General features: G+C 39.2%; 1 protein-coding gene and 1 long non-coding RNA gene across 2 annotated transcripts in view; both read left to right on the top strand.

The window, feature by feature from the left end:
• The window catches only part of LOC148595246 (uncharacterized), a 371,889-nt gene that overhangs the window by 140,909 nt on the left and 210,027 nt on the right, over positions 1-20,953 (top strand). The gene's annotated exons all lie outside the window — the stretch shown is intronic.
• Positions 7,051-19,625, top strand: LOC104572616 (arylsulfatase D). The gene is made up of 10 exons (XM_088521839.1): positions 7,051-7,096; positions 9,667-9,816; positions 10,401-10,522; positions 11,954-12,076; positions 14,965-15,388; positions 16,125-16,261; positions 17,228-17,362; positions 17,982-18,144; positions 18,460-18,581; positions 19,229-19,625. Exons 1-10 carry the CDS (start codon positions 7,071-7,073, stop codon positions 19,597-19,599), a joined length of 1,773 nt encoding a protein of 590 aa, XP_088377965.1. The 5' UTR covers positions 7,051-7,070; the 3' UTR covers positions 19,600-19,625.

Below are 20,953 nucleotides of genomic sequence, written 5' to 3'. Positions count from 1 at the left end.
AGAATCACCTGCTGACAATTTTATTCAGCTGGACGGGATGGTCATAGCTCCTTTTAATTTCTAACTATTTATAGTAGTATAGGGCTATAAGCTGCCTTGAACAGGGTTGGCATCCATTTCACTTGCAAAAACTGGGATTCCTGAAGGGGGAATTCAGAGTCATGGTTTCTTCTCTTCATACACTTTATCACCAAAATCATAGGAGAAAGATCCAGAACAAAAAGGATCCATTTCTTTAGCTAAGTGCCTATCGCACGGAGCTGAAGAGTTAGATCATCCCTACATATAGGATCTCTACAGATCCATATCTGGTCCCTGCCATTTGTACTAAAGGAAGCAATTATAGTGAGACAGAGCAGGAGGTTGTCTTTCCAAATGGAAACACAGACAAATGGCTTGAGCCTTTGAGAGGTTAGATGGTGTCTAAACAGTCTGACTCATTGTCTAAAACTCTTAAGTCCTCCAAGTCAGGCCCCAACAGAATTTAGATAACGACTGCATTTGACCTACTCTTTTAGTCTAAATCAGCAGTGCACTTCTGAAGAGATCTCCCAGTCATCCCCACTCGGTGCAGTTTAGCTCACATTGAAGAGCAGTCCTGGTGACCACAAGCTTGGTACCCTACTGACAATGTGAGGCTGAAGGAGAGGCTATGGGACCCCTCCTAGGGCTCTGCGACTGCTTTGGGGCATTGGGTCCTTGAAGAACCCGTGCAAGAGATCAAACCCATCACACTATTTTCCATAATTGCATACAGGGTAACTGATCTTCAGAAAGGTATAAAGGTATGAATGAAATGTTCAACGGCAAGAGTTGAAAAGTAAATTGGTCACTAGAGGGAGCCTTTTCACCACCATATCTTAGCATCAAACTGTTACCACTTCAGAACTTCAAACATTTGGATGTTGTGTATGTTATAGAGCTCAGTAGTGCTACTTCCTCCCTTTGGTCTTTTTGAAGAAAATGCAGCTAAAAGAAATGTGTGTACAAACCTATTGCAAAATTTCACATTCATTCTGAGGTTGAGTAATTACAGACTTCAGAAAGATTTCACTACAGAAAATAGGTGGAGCTAGTTAGTAGAGTGGATGAAAACAGAATTAATTTCATGCAGCCCTTCTGATAATTCCCTCTTCACATGGTATCAGTAAGACAACATTGTTTTTTCTCCCTTTCAAACACCAAAATAAACACAAGTTGTCATTGTGAGAGGAATGTCTTCAGACCACACAAATTATCTTCTCCCATTTATCTTCATGACATGTAGCTGGTGGTAATTCCCATTAGCTATATCTCAATGGGCTAAGTTATTTATTTGAGAGTTTATTATGAAAGCTTTTTCCTACTCTCCTTTCAGTGTTTACTGGGGACTATATAAGCAGTCAAATTTCCATTAATTGCTCTTGGCCTATGTAAATGAGTATTCATTTTATTGTCAGTGCAATGAATCTGGTAGTTCATTGTTGTGGCTCTTTTTTTTTTTTTGGCATATCTAACAGCAGAAAAGTCTCACATTACACATCTTTGACAAGGAGAGCAGAATAACTGTTTTTTTTCACATCTGCTGCAACTGCTTTCTGTGATGTGTGGTGTGCTCATGCCTGTGCATGTACCTGTGCACCCAGCTAGTGATCTGGTCTAGTTCTTTCTCTGTTAGGCTGTCTTAAAAAACACTGAACTATAAACATGCACTCAATGTTCTGCTACACTCTAAATTTAGTAAATAAAATGGCAGTTTCTGTTTGTGGTTCTCCATAACACATGCTATACAATTTACAAGAACTCATGGAAAAATATAGGAAGTAGGACAGCTGTGGAGGAGACCCTCTGTGCAAAAGATCCCATGGGAGGCAACTGCATCAGAGGCGATTGCAGCCGAGATAGATAGAAAAATCAAGCACTTTCTGAGGTACTTTCTTTCAATATATATATATAAATACAACAGCAGAGGGCATGAGACAATAAGAAATTCTACATGTGTTAATGAATCCTAAGGTGCTAAAGACCTGGGGAAAGGGAATGGTAAGTTTTCTAGTGGTGTACGGGTCTCTGGGCCTTATAGATTATAATGGATGTTGGGAATAGGGAGGCAAGTGGTGAAGTCGAAAGGAGAGAAAGAAATACAGAGACTCAGCACCTCTCCTGAGGGTGCCAGTTGTCACCACTGCAGCATGGAAATGGCATGATGGAAAGACAGTGGCACTACTGGCGACTCTCCCTCCTCACGCCAGCATCTCCCCAATGTGCCATGGGTGCAGGCCAGTCCCTGACCAGCCCCAGGTCGTGCAGGGTGTCTAGAATAAATGGCTTTGGAAGCACTCCACTGACAAGCCAGCCTGAGCACTGCCATTGCCTCATAACTCGTAGAGATGGGCGCCTTCGTATTTAAAGCAAGAAAGCCCTGGAAATTCTCTGCCAGTAACACAAGGGTATGGTTTGATGTGATCGCATGGTCTTCCAAAACATTGAGTTCAATAGGACTCAAAAAAAAAAAAAAAGAAAAAGAAAAAAGTCAAGAGAGAAAGCATTAGCCAATATACAATATTTATCTGTTCATCTGACTTATGAGTAGAAAGGGTATCGAATTGACTTGGAAGTCAGTAAATGCATACAAAAGGCATATACACACACACAGAGAAAGACACTGTTACTGTGGTGTGGGAACTAATACATGAGCTAATACTTTTAGCTCATTCAAAAATTGCATTTAGGTGAAAGCAACTGTGAAGGATGTTTCTGTCCTTGCCTCATACTCCCACATTGTGCCAGGCACCTGAAGCATTTCTGTATGAGTGAGGTTTTACAATTTTCTCCCCTTTTGTATTCTGACACCTTTTGCAGGAGCTCAGAGGTTATTTTGGCGCTGGGAGCTACATCCTCATGCAAGGCCACATGCAGCCAGAGGCTGGGTGCTGCTATTGCAGTACCTCAGGATGACTTTAAAGAACAGTCAAACCAGCTGTTTGTGTAAAACAGAGATGTTTGGAAGCTGTTCAAAATGAAAGGATCAATATATATTGCAACCTCGTAGTACCCCCCAGGCTCCAAGCTTTTTCATCATTAAGCATCACTATGCCTGCAGATCATGCTCAAACAGCATCCCACTGCTGACACATTGGGTCTGGAGCATCCCTGTCCAGCTACTAACACACTGCCCAAAGTTTGCAGCCAATATCTCCCACGGCCTTTCTCTTCTGGCCTCACATAAAAACAGAGAAAAAGTCAATATGTGCCTGATCACCTCACACCCACACGGATTTCCTGCACTGCTTTCCTTAATTCCTTCAAAATACAACATCGTTAGGAGCACACAGGGGATGGAAAGTGGGCAGATAATTCCTAGTGCTTTTTTTGCCAGCAGCGTGCTGGAAGAAGCAGTTGGATACAGCTGTGTTTAGCTTGTCCTATAGCTTTTATTTCCTGCTTTACAGATGTTTATAGGCATCTTAAATGGTGGTTCTAAGAACCCAGATGCTAGTCTGAAAATGCCGCGATACCGTCAGATGCCTGTGTTAACAAAGTTTGCTGCCAATGAATAAAAATAAGAAATTAGATCAATATCAGAAAGACTTTCTACCCTCTTTCTACACATTTGCTGGTTGCGTAGTAGTTTATCATCTCTGAGTGCATCACTTTTATGTTTTCAAAAATCATAAAGCCCTAAAAGGTTCGTACTTTCAGATACAGGTGGATCTACATACCATACTAAACAACTGTAGTGATTTTCCCAAAACAAAATTAAATATTGTTAAGTCCCATTATGGCGATACAGCAGACATGACTTATCTCAGCAATAAACTAGATATATTAATTGGAACGTGTTGCAGCTCACATAATTTGAAATAAGCCATTCTGCAGAAATTCCACCATCTAACATTTGTCTTCAGTAAAAGTATCAGAGGAGCATAACCTTGAAAGACATGTTAAGCAATAAGAGATAAAATGCAGCCTTGTAAAAAGTTGCAGGATTTTTGCATTTCTGCAAATCTTATGAATCCAGTGTTTTCCAGCACATCCTACCAAAAGAAGCCTCTAAAGGCTGTGCCCAAGGGCAAGGAGTGGGGGCTGACTCGGCCCAGTCAAGCACACACATGCAGTGACAGCATGGGGCCACCCTGTCCCCAGAAGCGCTCAGAAGCCAAGCCCAATGCCTCCTTTTCAAGGGCAAGCAAATTCTGCTTCCTAGACAGCGTTTCCTCCCCGTGCCATAAAACTGCTTTTTCCCGTGTGCAAAGCTGACCAGAGGAGAACTGCAGACGACCAAGGCTCCTGTAAAGCAAAGGTATTCACTCAGTTTCTGTTTCTGCAGACAAGGAATTGCTGCTTCATCAGTACAGCACGTTTCTGTTTCCCTTGCTGGAAATGAGAGGACATTTATTGCAAACTGTAATTTACTTTTTTCTTTCTTTTTTTTTCCTTTCCTTTTTGTTGGTGAGAGTCAGGCTTGCAGGAGGCCCTTTGCTTCCTTTGAGAAAGCCGCAGCAGACTAGAAAGCATTTTCCCCAGGCCTCTAGTGTTGCCTAATCCAAACTGCCTGCATGCATGAATGTTACCCTTGTGCAGGCGGCGGCGACAGGAGGTGCAGCTTAAGGAACACCAGCATAAATCAGACCATCCAGCGGCTCAAAAACGCCAGCTTAACAAGGCTTTCCTGTGGAGAAGCGCGCATGAGCAGAGAGGTCAGAGCAGTTAAGGACTGCCTGCAGAAACAGATGTTGGATGCTGTGCCGGAGCCCCAGTCGTTTTGCTGAAAAGTTTGGAATGGTTTTAAGCTGACGGGCACTCAGCTCGCGCTGGGGTACAAGCGCTGCCATCCATCCTCACTCAGCGGAGAGCAGCTTGACAGCAGGTACCGTATTGCTCCCTTTCTGTGTTTGCAAGTGCACAGGAAAAGTTTGATGGGCATTTGGAAAAGTTTGTTGCTGCCGTAGATAAAAATATCCCAAGGAAGTTTTTAGAACTTTGCAATAACATTGCTAACACAGATGCTGGTGTACAAAGTGAAAGCGGTCAGCTGCAGACAAACTTTTCTCATGAGTCTGGCTTTTATTTTAGCTGTGTCAAGTCTATAAATTAGGAATCTCTGGAAGATACTTTCTGTGACTGCACAGTACCAGATTGAATGGGATCAGCTGAAGGAGTTTTCACTGAGTAGTGCCAAACTTATGGCACATATGGGACCTGTTTGTGTTAAAAGTATATCTAAAAATGTGTGTGTTTTCTCTGGAATTAGGAAAACTGTCTTGAATTTGGATGTCAGTATATTCTGAGCATTTTGATAGAAAAGATAGAATTTTTAAAAAATCACTAAAATATGAAAGCTCTGCTTTCTATACACCACTTGATGATTATATTGGATAATCCTTTTTTGGAAGGAGGATTAATTAGTGGTGGAGTAGAGGAAGATTTTTACTTTGGGCTGAGTTAAATTCAGATAAGAGAGTGGGCTGCCTGGTTGCCCAGTGGCTTAAGTACTGCCAGTGGCTTAAGTACTTTGGGATGAAGGTCCCCAAAAGCGTTCTCCAGACTACCTGTGGCTGAGTGGGGCAAGGGCTTGCTGCTACCCCACGCAAGACCTGCCTTGCAGAGTGGATACTGGGGCTTTCTCTGGTTTCTTGAAGCAACAAGGAAACTCCTCATTTGCAAGCTCCTTTGCCTACGGTGTACTCCCCTTTTCCCCTTGCCTTCCATGAAGAAAGTGGCTTGACAAGGGTAATATCATTCAGCAAGCCGCTTACTGCATAATAAAGGTTGTTTTGTAGCCAGCTGCTGAGGAGACTCAGCCCTGAGTTCCATCCTGCACTTAGTGCTCTTCTATCAAAAACAGGCAGTTAGTGACAAGTAATTGCACCTCATCCTGAATATTTCCAGCTTCATTTATTTCAGCTGTCACTGGGGCATTTCCTACATGTGTGTAAAAGATGTCTGAGGTGTACTCCAGTATCTTTCCTAGACAAACCTGGGATGCAGCAAAGATACAAATCCAGATGCAGGGAACTGAGTGTCCATAGACAATGCTGAGCCAACACTGATGCTTGCAAATACATGTTTATACCTGTGGAACACCTGTATTCACACCTGATGTGAATATCACCTTCCCTCCAGGATTCTAAGCATAGAAATCTTAATTTCTCTATTGAAGCTTATAGCTCAGATGAATAATATGTATTTCGGAGAGTGTAAGAACTGTTAAAAAAATCCAAGTAGCATGAATACATAACACAAATACTTCCTTAGATATTAGATAGATATTAACTAAACTACCAAATGCTACCATTTCTGGAAAACAAAATGTTAAGCCAACACAATTAATAAAATTGAGATATTTGGGATAGCTCCATGTTGTGTTGCCAAGCACTGGATAAATTCAAAGAGTCTATTTGGCCACGGTCATTTGGCCTTTGTCTTAAATCCTTTTAACAGTATTTCTCATCCTGACTGTAAAACAGAAAGTCCCAGAGAATGCTTTGTAGAAAGCTGTTCTGATGTGGGGGGAAAGGTAAAGGAGGAAAAGTCTAAGTTAGAATGTAAGTCTGATAAAAGAGGACACAAATTCAGTGTCCTCTGTGAAAGTCATCCTCCTTGACAGAGGATGACTAGCATTTCTCTCTGTAGAAGATCCCTCTTCTACAAGCCTGAAAGGAAACTTGGCACATTCTGTGAGGAAACAACAAGCTATTATTGCCTCTACAATTACAGAAAAAAATGATGTAGAGGACTGCATTTTGAATAGATCTTCTCTTCCTTTCTGACTGAGTAGCATTTTTCATATAGTGCAGTCATGCAACAAAAGAGAATTATTTTGCTATCTTAAGTGTTTTTTTTCTATATAAATGAGCAAGATTCCTCTAAGAAGTGAAGGTGTCCTATCAATAACAAATAACAATAATGCTTTTACTCTTCTTCATTTAGGGCTTTATCTAGGTCAAATGAAGTAAAGAAGATAGGGACAACATTAAAGGGCTTTTAAGTTTTTTATCCATTCTCATTGTAATGACTAATAGGAAAATTCAAATATGACAATGTTGTTTCACTTGATTTTAGAGGATCTCAAAGCACCAGATGAAGAAATGATCTGGCATCTAACATCTTACTGGTAAGAAAAAAAAAAGTTCATTAATTATGGTTATATCATATTATCTATATTTAATAATGATAGAATACCATATTAAAACAATTTAAAGTATGCTAACAGTATGATTTGTTGATTTTTTTGTTCTCGTTTGTTGTTTTTAAACCTTTCACCACACAATGTCCACAATCTGTGCGAAAAGGATGTCAGAGGAAGTTGCTTATATTCAACAGCTTCCCAAAATAACTTCAAAAAAATTCCCAAACCTTCAAAGCAAACCAGCTGATTTGCGATGTTATCTTTCACACACAGTTTCCCAAATCAGCATGCTCCTGAGAAATTTGGAAAAAAATTAGAAAAGGAGATTTTAAAGTTACAGATTTGACACTTTCCTTTTCATGGAGTATCTTTGAATTAATATCAAAGTTTAACATATCCTGTACCTACTTTTGCTTTGGTATTTAACTCAGCTTTTTGGAACCATACCTGAAACCCTCTTGCACTTGAACAACTTATATACGTCTTAAATAATCCTCCTATTTTCTCCAAGTACCTGTCCAATACCTGTCGTTCCATACACAAAAATACATGAATCTGTGTGTAAGTATTTAGGTCTCTTGCAGAAAATGTATGTTTCTTGAGCTGGATGTTCATATCCAAGGCAAGTAGGCAATCTCTAGCACATCTGGAGGGAATGAGGCAATGCTAGGCTGATAGTGGCAATGCTAGGCTATAGCTCCATAGACCTATAAGGAACCTGAATTCAGTCAGCACCTGTGCCTTGATCTTGAATCATCCCTATTCTAGGTAGAGCTTTTAGACATCCATTTCCCTCTATGCTCTACGTCTAGAGACAAAAGTATGAGTCATAAACTCTGCTCAGGTTCTTAGAAAATGCCCCACAATCAGGGCGTTTATTAGAGCATGCTGGCAGTTGCAAATCCTCTCAAGGAACAGCATCCATAGTCAATTTATTCAAAAGACAAGCCACCAGAGAAGAGTTTATCTTTATATGTAATCATAGTGATTAAAGCACTCACCTAGAAAATAAGAGATGCAGATCTGACATCTGCTGACATCTGAGAGGAATTAAAACATATATTTCCACAGCCTACCTAACAGACCCATCAACCAGGCTGCAAACAGTCATTGGAAGAAAGAAAAGTAAGTAAAAGGAAACTGATGACTGGTTTGGTAAAAAGAATAACAGGTCCATATTTTCCCAAGCAGTTAGCAAAGCTTGTCAACTACACAATGTTTAGCCAGTTTAGTCTGTTAGTCTATCACAAATGACTGCATGACTACAACTCTACTTAAAAAGGCATGTGTATAGCACCTATATTAAGAGAACTGGAGCTCTCCATTTCAAACTAATAAAGTAATTTTTGCAATCTTCCTAAAGTACCTAACCCCTAGACATGGGCAGAAGTGAGAATGGACATTTCCTTTTCACTATAAATAATACCCTGCTAAGTTTGCAGGATATTTCAGTCACCTTTCACCAGTATCACTTCCGCCATTTTTTTCTGCAGATATCCCTGAAAACTTTGTTAGCTAAACATAGATTCCTGGATCTCTCTGTCCGGATGAGACAACTACTTTTTAAATTTTGCAAATTTGAATTTAAGATGCCACCTTAATCTTCCTGGCACTCCATGAAGTAAGTTAAAAAAATTAGTTGCTTCTATAATATACTTCTTATGATAGTCTCAGGAATTATAAGTTGGATCCTAATGTACAGAGCACTTCACTTCACTTAGTCTAACTTTCAAGATCAGGGAACACCTGAAGATGAGATTTTGCCCTGTGTTACAATCCTTACGTTAGCCCTTTAGAATGCCCTTATTAGTTCCAGCTTTACTTAAGGTAGTTCAGATAAACACAGCACAGGAATATTTCTTTAGCCAAATAGAAAAACTTCCCCTTGAAAGCTCTGCAACACATTGGTGCACTGACAAGTACTCTGCTTTATCAGCCACACACCTATCAAGATGGAAATCTTTTCCCTGCCGTGACAAATAAGCAGTCCACTTATCTAAGAATAACTAGAGAGCCCATACGTTCTTAATCTGGTCAGTGTTGACTTTTCTCACTTTTTAACACCTAAAACTTTCCCTGACCCTGGCAGCAGACCCTCCTTCTGAATAGCTTTCAGAGACACGAATAAGTGACTGAAACTCTTGCTCACTTTGGTCCCAAGAAATTTTCACTGTTCCTTATGATGTGTTGCTGCTGTCCGCTAGAAGCATCATACAGTGGAGGGAGAGAGGGTAGTCTAAAATAGTCTCTGTCCTACTGACATATTTAGTCATGATACATGAAGGCAACGGAAATATGCATATCCACAGCAATTTCAAAAAAAAAGAAAGTCTAAAATCTGGAGATTTCATAATGAAGAAAATACGAAGGTGTCATTCTCAATCTGAAATTTTGCAGGGATCTCCACCATAAGCTGACTCACCCAGACAGATACTTTTAAGATGCTGACTGGGTTCTCTAGTGGTTTGCAGTCAAGATCAGTTGGGGCAGTCTTCAGCTACACGCGTCTGGAGTGATGAACAGCCAGAGCAGCAACTTTCCTTCTTCTGTTTCAGGAAATCACTGATCACTCCCCTGGTTTTCTGTCTGCTTCTACAACCACCACAGACACTGCTTTCCATTACCACAAAACCAAACATTGTCCTATTGATGGCTGATGACCTTGGCATAGGAGACATAGGTTGCTATGGGAATGATACTATCAGGTAAGGAAATAGAACATGGTAGTAAACAACGTTTGTTATTTTTTTTAGTGTAAGACTGATATCTTCTGTCAATTCGCAGCCATTTAGCCCACCTTCAAGTTCATTTAATGGAAAAGTAGGGGGCTTTCTAATGCGTGCCTCTAAGAGTAAGTGCACAGTACTGTCAGGATTATCTAAAATGATAGAGGTCAATCCCAGGGTCAGATCTGCTCTCCAGAGCTGTTTTAATTGAGAATATGTTCTTAGTTCTTAGGTATTCCTTAATTGTTGGAAAATGCTGAACACCTGCGCACACCTGAATAGAGGAAAATTATTTCCTCCTTCCACATTTAACTTTTCCTCGTTTAACTCTGTTATGTATTATTTTCCAAGCACTATGTCAAAATTCATTATAAATCACTACAATGAGCTATGTTACTAGGAAAAAAAGAAAAAGTAGGAAAAACAGGAATATAGGGCCTGAAGTACAGAGTCATCTTCAAATAGAAGAGATTTCCCCAAATAAATCTAAGTCTGTTATTCCTCGTCGCTTTCCCCTTGAAAGCCCTCGGAATGACGTCTGATAATGTTGGTTGTGTTTTCAGGACCCCAAATATCGACCGTCTGGCAAAGGAAGGCGTGAAACTGACCCAGCACATTGCGGCGGCTCCGCTTTGCACCCCCAGCAGAGCAGCTTTCCTCACTGGCAGATATCCCCTCCGATCAGGTTGGCCTTGGACAGCCTTTAAACCTAAAAGTAGCCTTTAAAGCAGGAGCTTTACTGCCAGAGGGAAGGATCTCATACAACTGGCCCCAAAGAAAGGAGGGTGTGGAAATAGAAGGGGTAGCGGGGACATGCCGTCCCTCACCAAGTACACGCACGAGGTCCCAGGTACATCTGTGTGTGTGTGGGGCAGTGAGTGGACCTGGGGGGAAGCGAGGAGGAGCAGAACCCGCTCTGCAGAGCAGCTTGCTGCCTTCCAGCTAGCAGCTCCCGTCGTATTTTGGTGCTCAATTGTACAGACTGCAACAAGAACGGAGTTAGTACAAGTTGTTACATTAAAAAAAATCACTCAGAATGTGAATAGCAACACATTTCTGAAACACTGTTTTATAAATTTCTGTAATTGGTGACTCCTTCTCAGATATTAGAAATATCTTTTACCTTGCAGGTAAGACAGGACAGATATAAGCAGAATTACATCCAGCAGAGTGAGTGGTTAACGTGAAAGTTTTTGTTAGCTATGTATAAGAAGTCATTTGTCCTTCAAAATAACGCTTTGGCAGCTGTATTATTTTTCCAGGTTCTATTTTTGAAGAAAAAAATATCCTGTCAAACTGCATTCCTGAGATGAAGAGATAAGAAAAACAAATGACTTTACATGTCTTTAACAGCAACTCTCTGACACTTGTTCTATTGCAAATGATGCTCAGTGACTTCATTCCCAAGGCATTTTGAAGCTGTCACATCATCCTACTTTATTTCTGACAGCTCCCACTGAGGCAGCTGTAAAATGTACACAAGCATTGATACACTCTGTCTCCCACTGTAACAACAGGCTCGGATACATTTAACACTTCCACGGAAGACTGAGATCCTAACCCTAGTTTAGAGACAGATTGTGTTTCACATTGTGTGATTTGGTGGGGTTATACCAGTATATAATGACAAATATGCAAGTATGCCAGTATATAATGACAAATACCATGGTATAAACTACAGGTGGGGAGAAGGGCACTAAATATCTGCTCTGTGTTTTTCAGGAGTCAGATCCCTACCGCATCACCATGCATGGAGGTTTTGAGAGTCTTTTGGATCATAGGGAAGTTGAAGAATTAGGCCAACATAAGGCTGAAACCTCTTCCCTAACATCACAATCACACCAGATCAGTGCAGTCCATACAGCCTGGATGCCACTGGAACACACAAAAGCTTCTATACAGCAGTGCCATTCAAAGATGTATAAATATTATATAACTGAAAGATGTAACTTTCTCATTGTTTTCCAGTGTCATAGATTAATTTACCTGAAGAAACAGCATTAGGATTAAAAAAAAAATGTAGTAATCAACAAAACCAGGAAACAAGGAAATACATCTACTAAAAATTCTACTGGTTATACTCACTAAGTTTTATTATTATTATTATATTTTACAGGCATGGATGCTATAAACAATTACCGTGTTATTTTCTGGAATGGTGGCTCAGGAGGGCTCCCTCCAAATGAAACCACTTTTGCCAAAATATTGCAGCAACAGGGCTACAGCACAGGACTAATAGGTATGGAGAAATTCCTGAAGATGGCCCAGAATTAGTTCACTGAGAGCATTTGGTTTAGTAGGCACCTCGTCATACCTCACTTATAGTGCTTTTCTTTCCTGATCAAAGAATGTCCTGTAAGGAGAAATCCTGAGCAAAAATAATTCCTCTTTAGTGTTTGCTAAAGAGAATAATCTTTACCTTCAACCTGCTTCAAAACATAGCTGTGATTGATTGTTAAAAACATCATAGCCAATATGTTGCTAAAAATATTTATTAAGTGATATTCTACTAAAAGAATATAAAAATTGTTCCAGTGCTACCTTCAAAAAGATCAAATACAGGAGTTCTACTTAAATGTGCATCTTCATGCTTTATACAGTTCAGAAATGGCTCACAAATCATACAAGAGAGAATGGCTGCTATTTTTAAAAAAACAGGTTATAATACCAAATGATTTGGCCATTTAAAAACAGAAACAGCATAATTACTACTTCTTACTAAAAGTGTCGCTATAGCTGGCCTCAAAGCAGCCAACCCCCCCAAAAAAGCCTCCTTCAGAAAGAGCTGTGTTTTACATCATATTTTACAGGACACTCTTTAATACAGCTGTAACTTTCAGTCATGATCCTATGTCAAATAATCATCTTAGTTATGTCAAAAAGTTTCACATCCTGTGAGAAACACAGGCATTCCTGAGCTGACTTTTCAGTGACTCGCCCAATCTCATCTGATCATGTCAAAAGCCAAAATTTATCTCTGAAACTTAAAAACATAAGTTGCACAAATAAGCTGAATTCACTAACAACAGTTTCTGCAGCTACAGGCTTGTATTCAATTGGCATAATATATCTAACATGTAGAGGGCAATACTAAATGAAGCCCTCAAGTTGTTAAAGTTGTGCATTATTAGGCTTTTCCTCTTAGTTTTGCAGTCCAACCAGATTGACGGTTTTGGATAAACTGCACTTTAAGGGATGATGGAAAGCATTGGTGATGAGTGCTGGTAAGAAATGTAAGAACATCTTTACATTTAAGTCAGGAAGCAAGAAATCTTGTACAGTGTCTGCCCAAACCGGCACAGGTGAATGAGCACCGAATTGACTCACCTGGAAGGTTCGTGGTTGTTTTGTTCTGGACACAAGCAATTTATCTGCAAAGTTAAAACAAACCCATTGATTACCAGCTGCTTGATGTGACAAGCAGAATTTCAGTTGGGAAACAATTTGAAGATTCTTTGTAGTCTGAAAGGCAATATTGTATAACATATGCTCTCATAGATTAATTCATCTTAATTATCAACTTCATTTTTCTTAATTGTATATTTAAATTATCCTCTAGACCCGAGTCTTTTGCAGCATGTCAGAAGTCTTTTTTAATATCATCTGGAGATGGTGCTGAAGTGCTACTGAAATCTAAGAAAACTATCTTCACACGTGTTTATGACCTGTACATCTATGTATTGATTACAAGGGTATTTCATTGTATTGGTTGTTCTTAACATGTCAAGTCAAATATGTCAAGAGGCAAAATGAATAGTGGTTTTGACTGTGAGAACTCCATCCACCTAGATTAGAACTTTTATTCTTTTTCTTGATATCCAAGAAGTAGGTTTTTTTTCCTCTGATGTAGATTTATTTTGCTCTCGGTACAATACGCAGAAATGCTGTTGAAATCTACTCAGAGATGACTGCTAGTGTATTTTAGTATATTAGTACTATTAGCAGTATTGTAAGCCAAATGTTTAGGATAATATCTTCCTGTAAATGCACTGATCTTTATTCCACAATAAGAATCGCCAGCAAATCAGTTTTCAAGTAAAAATCAAAAAGTTCAAAAAGCTCATTTCAAGCTATAGACCTGGCATCAAAGGCCTGCACTAGAGCAAAGACCATTGAATGTAGCTAAACTGCATCTCTCTTGTAAGAAAAAATGATTCTAGTAACTTGATTCAGACATTCACCACTACCCCTCTTTAAGCCAGATCAGCCAAATCATTAAGTTTCTTCATAAATACATAAAGAGTCTCTTTGAATAGACTGGAGTATAAGAGCTTTATTTTGATGTGTCCTTTATCACAATCGATGATAATATCATATGTTCATGATAAAGGACAAGCAGTATTGCAAAAGGTTATGAGATGTTCCTTTTGATATATACAGACTTTATGATTTAATAGTAAAGGGCTCCTCATGTCTCTGACTGATAAAATACAAAAAAAAAGGGCAAAAATAGCTATAAAGCAAGGTCTTTTATTCTTCTCTAGTACACAAAAGTGTTACAATTACCAAACTTATATATATAAAAATTGAAGAGAAATCCTAATCCACTCATTCTTTCCTGTGCTTAGATTCTTCTGGATTTGCTGTTTGCCTCGCAAGCCCACTGTTGCACCACAATCTATTTGACTATCCTATTGTGTAGACCATAGGTTCCCTTATCAATCAGGCACTAGCATGTCACTGAGCCCTGGCACTGAGTCTTTGAGTCATGTCACAGCCCTGGCATTAACCTACTGCAAGCTTTCCACCTTTTTCCATTGCACGTTGCAAATAAAGAGACAAAAGAACAATGTTATTTCGCCCTGTACTTACAAAAGGATTTTCTACTCCTATTTCATACCTGGCAGGTCTCCAGATATCATTTATTTATTTATTTATTTACATTTGACCAAAGCTCAAAGTTTTGGGGCATGAATCACCAGGAACTTCAGTGGAAATTTTTATGCTATAGAGGTTTGCTTTCATTAGTCATAAGATGCACCTCATTACATCAGTTCATACTCAAAATATATCTGTACAATGAGGAATTTAGGTAGAAAAAAAAACATATAGTTTTGAGAAATATTTTATAGGGGGGAAAGCTCATTTTAAATTATTTCTTGACATGTTAACAATATGTGTTTTCAGGGAAGTGGCATCAAGGTGTTAACTGTGAATCCTACAATGACCATTGTCATCACCCTTTAAACCACGGGTTTGGTTATTTTTATGGCATGCCTTTTACACTAATAAGTGACTGCGTAACAACAGAACCTCCAGAGATGGACAGAGAATTTCGAAGGAAACTCTGGCTTTACACACAAATGATGGGTCTTGCTACACTCACTTTTGCCCTAGCAAGACTTACAGGCTTGATTCCAGTCAGCTGGAAAACAGTGACCTGCCTTGCTGTGTTTAGTCTCCTATTCTTTGCATCCTGGTTCTCAAGTTATGGATTTATAAGATACTGGAACTGCATTATGATGAGAAACCATGAAGTTACTGAACAGCCAATGGTGACAGAGAGGACTACGTTCCTGATTGTGAGGGAGTCCATTTCATTTATTGGAAGGTAAAGCATATTCCTTTGAACACATTAGTGCTATTTTGTGCATGTCTTTCAACTTTAAAGCAGTCTTTTCTCATAAGAAATCTCTGTATTTTTATAATATTATATAGTATGATATTTCATTATTATGAGTAGTAATTATTAATTATTTATGTTATTAATAATGATATTACAGTAGTCATCTAAAAATTAATTCTGGCTCAAAGAGATATCTTATTCTCAGCCCTGCTAAAACTCATAACACTTACAAAATTTCACATGTTGGATTGAATATTTCTCAGCAATTTTGAGGAATTATGTATTTCTGCCCCCAGTATTGCTGCTTTAAAGGATAGCATCTTATGACAGAAACATGTGTGGGGACAAGGACAGGAGTAGGAGAGAGCTCAAAGCTAGAAGAGGAGAAATAGAGCCATGAGGTTGCCTTATCAAATGGACTGGCACACTGGGACCAGATGGCAGGAAATGAGTCTGCTCCCTTGATTCTGGTAACGCAGTGATGGTTTGCAATAGAAGAAAGTAGAGTGTGAAACCTTCCTAGCTGTGACTCAGGGAAAATGATGGTCATTGTATATAAAACAAAGAATATTTTGTAAGGCATATCATAACCACTAGACATTTTTGAAGTCACTGCTGAAATATTTATGCAAATCATAATACCAATTTCCATGACAGATGACCTCTCTATGTATTGAGGAGATTTTTCCCTAATACCAAAGTGATGATTTCTCTTTTTTAGAAACAAGCACAAGCCATTCCTCCTCTTTCTTTCCTTTTTACACTCCCACACTCCTCTCCTCACCACAGAGAAGTTTCTTGGGAAGAGCAGGCATGGTTTATATGGAGACAATGTAGAGGAGATGGACTGGATGGTGGGTAAGTTGCCATAGCAAACAGCAGTGCCTCTAGCTGTCTAACATCTGGATCCAAATGAATAATAGAAAAGGCAGTTATTGTTAAAAGAACAAGGAAGAGAAATAAAAGCAAGGCAGGAAAGAGGACTAAGCTTGTCACGAATATCCATCATTGTATGAGCACTGTTAGCCTATACTTTTGGCGTTTTCTTTCTCTGGTGTTGGGCCAAATGAGTTTTTCTGTTCATTCATTTTTTTGTGGTCTAGTGTTTACTAAGTTTTAACCACGTCGTCTGGCTCCTGTCAAAGCTGCTCTTCTTTCTAAACACAATATGGACTGGGAACTATTTAGCTTTCCATGATTATTCAAGATCAGGTAATTTCAGCTTCTGATGACTGTGTCTTATCTAAGTAGGATATATCAGAAGGGAATAAAACTGATGATAAGCAAATTAATTCTGGATGTAAACCAGAAGGCTGTTTGTCTGTCAATGCTATATTCAATAGAATACTGAATACTTTCCAGTTCATTCACAATTCCTGGAAATATTCATAACTATTAATCAATGTGCCTCCAGAAATGAGATTCATTATTTCGTAATTTTTTAATTTTTCAGTCTTTTTTATTTTTTTTTTCCTGAAGGGGAAGGAAGGTCATGTCATCCAGTCATGGAGAATGAAGAGTAGCTAACTTTACAAAAGGAATAAGAATCAGGTCCATATCATGTCCGTGAGTGAGGTTCTTGCACTATTCTCTTATAATGCCAACAGTTAAGGAGATATAGCACCTCACAAATTTTCCATGCATTTATAGTCTCTGAAATTACAGGTATAAATCTTGATGCTGCAAAATATTGCATTTAAACACCAAGCAGTCCTTTGTAGGTTGGCTTACACAAGAAACTATATTGACGAATGTTTGCAAGTCAGATGTTAAAAGTTCTGCAAGTTTTTGCTTTTTAATACTCATGCATTCCTGTGATTACAGGCCAAGTTCTAGAAGCACTTGAGAAGGAAGGCTTGAAAAATACTACACTAGTTTACTTTACTTCTGATCATGGTGGATGGCTGGAAAGGCAAGAAGGAAAAAGGCAGCTGGGTGGCTGGAATGGAATATACAGAGGTAAGAACAATGAGGGGACAGGGACAACCCAGGAACAGCTAATTAAGTACTCAGGATGCCTCTAAAGCTTAGATAAGACTGAATGCTCAAGGACTAATAGTGTTTTATAATTTAGAAGGGAATTTATATTATCCTAATTCTGCATTCAAAAATCTAGATATTCTAGATGTTCTTTTTAATCATGCATTCTCAAACTGCCACTTCATTATGAGGCAACTGTTGGCAAGGTAATGTGTAACTTCCTGTGCAATAATTTTATCTGCACCTTATATGTGAACTCTTTCAGGTAGGTTATTTGATTGTAAAAAAGAGAGAACTATCTGGGAAATCATTTCATCTCTGAAATTGTTATCCATACCCAGTTCTAATGGGACAACACTTTTGTCTGTAAACCAGCAAAAGGGAATAAGTGGGTGAGGCCATGTGAGGGCTCTAATGGAGTGAATATAATATTACTGATACTGAGAAGAATGAGCTTCAAGATTAATACCAAACAGGTAAGGAAGGTTAACAAATAACATTAGTCAGTTTATGTCAATGTAGTTTCTATGGACTAGAATTTCTCTTAATTTTTAATGAAAAGTTGATTTTAATGAAAACTTGTTTTTTTTAATGAAAGGTGGAAAAGCTATGGGAGGCTGGGAAGGAGGAATCCGTGTCCCAGGGATATTTAGATGGCCAGGAATGTTACCTGCAAACACAGTTATTGATGAACCTACAAGCCTTATGGACATATATCCTACAGTAGTGCATCTGGCTGGAGGGGCAGTACCCCAGGACAGGTACAAACACTGTAACACTATCTTTACTCCTCTTTACTCCTTTACTCCTTTTTTTTTTTTTTCCTAGATGATGAAAAATGTATTTTGGAAACATGATTTAAAAAAAAAAAAAAAAAAAAAAGCTCAGTAACTTCTTTTCCACTCCTGCCATTTTTCTAGATCTATAAATATCCCCATAGCTCATTTTCCTTTTTTACATTTGAGAGTCAGCATCTACTCATAAATCTTCCTTGTTCAGTGCTGCCACTTCCAACAGAAGGTGTGCATAAAGAATGCAGTAAAGTACAGTCTGGTGAATTCCGTTTTCTCTGTTAGGGTAATTGATGGCCGGGACCTGATGCCTTTGCTGCAAGGAACAGTTCAGCACTCTGAGCATGAATTTCTGTTTCACTACTGCGGTGTTCACCTACACGCAGCGCGGTGGCACCAGAAGGACAGTGAGTACTGAAATCCTTTCCCAAGAACCAGGTTCAACCTATAGCAACTAGATTTGCCTGGCATGGTTATTCTGGGATTGCAGCTTTCCAAGTAGGCTTAAGGTGATAAAGAACTCATTATCCTTTCCTATAATTACATGAGAGAAAGAATTTCCTTAAAGGCCCGTGGCACAAGGTCTAAGGTCTATCATGTTACTTGGGATATTGGGCCTTAAAAGAAGAATTCCGCCGGCTGACAGGTTTTCCCTCCTTATCATGCACACTCCAGTTCTCACGCTCCTCTGAATGCAAGGCCTGGGGAGTCCAGGTCATCCTTGCCTGATGGAGAAGTCCTTGCCTCAGTCCCTTGTGAGAACTGAAGATGTCCTTCTGTACTCAAATAAGGAAAATGCAAAATATTTTTCCATAAGGGAAAAAAAAAAAAAAAAACTGACACTGGAAACTTTGGAGAAGGAGAAAAATAGGACAGAAATCTCATTTTTTTCCTTTTTGGCTTTATTTTGTAATATTTAATTTTGAATGAAAATACTCTAGAAACTAGCAAGTCAAAATGCAAAATCCCAAAAATGAATCTAGAAAAACATTTGATACTGTAGTGCTTGTGATAACCACCAGTATCTTTGCAAACCTTGCTTCTTTCCTGCCAGGTGGAGCCATCTGGAAGGCTCATTATGTGACCCCAGTCTTCCATCCACCTGGGGCTGGAGCTTGTTATGACAGAGGAGTTTGCCCGTGCTTTGGGGAAGGTGTGACCCACCACGACCCTCCACTGCTGTTTGACCTCTCACGAGACCCTTCTGAGGCCAAACCGCTAACAGCCGAGACTGAGCCCTTCTTTGACATTGTTCTAAAGAAGATTGGAAGAGCCGTTGAAGAGCATCGCAGGACACTGACTCCAGTCCCAGAGCAGCTCTCCTTCTACAATAGTATGTGGAAGCCGTGGCTGCAGCCCTGCTGTGGGACATTCCCCTTTTGTTGGTGTGATAAGGAAGGCAATTTGAAACTCGCTGATCTATAAAAGAATGAAATATTAATTCCGCAGAAGTGCTTTTTGATTGAGATTGATTTATGGTGGTGTTGGTGATTTTTTATTTTTATTTTTAAATGGGTCTTATATTTGGGAATTTTTCCATTGGATGGCAGTATGGTAGAAGAAGACACTATATTCTCAATGGCATGTTTAAAGTTCTATCTGATGACAACTGAATGAATAATTCAAGTGCACTAAAATAGGCTAACATCAGATTTGCACCAGTAACAAAGACAAGTAAAATAACTTATCGTCTGCTCTTTGTAAATGTAACATAGAAGCTTTGCTTTGGCTTATGCTCCAAATTTCTAAGTCATTCCACTGCAGTCTCCCTTAATTTTGTCTTTATTGGCGATGTATAAGAAAGACACCCCCTGTAGATACTTTTTGCACACTGGCTTTCCTCTGGCTCCAAAATAATTCCTCCTATAGTTATACACAGGATCTCCAGATTTCCTTTAAGGGTAACTTCATTCCTCCTCAGCAGTGATGATGGCAGCTGGTAAGCCTGGGGCTTCTGGATCAGGAGCAAGTGCCTGAGCAAGGCAATTGCCCTGGAAATCTGGTAAGTCAGATAACATCTGTCAGCCCATCCTGAGAAGGACGAGGTTCCCCTCAGCCAGCCTCTTCCAATGCAAAACAAAAGGGGGAAAGGACTTTTGCTTTCCAAAACTACCACTGCACGCAGCTCTTCCCTGAGCAGCACTAGGAAGGGCATAGTGACATTGTGCTCTGCAGTGTTGCAGAAATGCAAAACTGATAAACAGATCAGTTGTTTTGGCACAAAATTACAACAAGTTCTCTCGCTGCCAGTATCCCAATTATAACTGGTTCTTGCTAGCAAGGGAATCTTTTGGTTCTAGCTAGCTGAACCTTTTGGTTTAGACGAGAGTATTTGAAAAAAAGTCTAGTTATAATTGTGAAAGATAACAAACTTTAATTCACTATCAAAAAAGAAAAGCAGAATAAAGACATTTTGGCATCAGGTTTTATTCTCCCACTTCCCCTGCCTTCCCTCCCTCCCCACCCCAAATTCCATCCTTCTGCAAGTAAAGGAGTTCTGCAAGTAAATAAATTTCTGCAGTTTAAAAGCACAGTTATATTGTAGACTGGCCTCATGCATCTCACAGACTGTTATAATTCATTCACTCAGTCGCTCTTTCACTGTTATCAATAAGAAAGGCCCTCAATTTTACTTCCACTGATGAAGTGAATCCATCACAACATTGGGCATTGGACTGCTGCTTATTTTTCTGCAATGTTAAGACTGAGTGCTTTATTTCTCCTTTGAATTCGAGTGCATTGATTCTTTATTGGCAAGGTTTAAAGATCTTTCCATATC

The sequence above is a fragment of the Tinamus guttatus genome, unplaced genomic scaffold, assembly GCF_059628265.1.
Source record: "Tinamus guttatus ecotype Peru unplaced genomic scaffold, ASM5962826v1 Tinamus_guttatus_pri_ptg000134l, whole genome shotgun sequence".
NCBI lineage: Eukaryota > Metazoa > Chordata > Aves > Tinamiformes > Tinamidae > Tinamus > Tinamus guttatus.
Note: the sequence above shows the minus strand (reverse complement) of the source record. Positions and strands in the feature narration are given on the sequence as shown.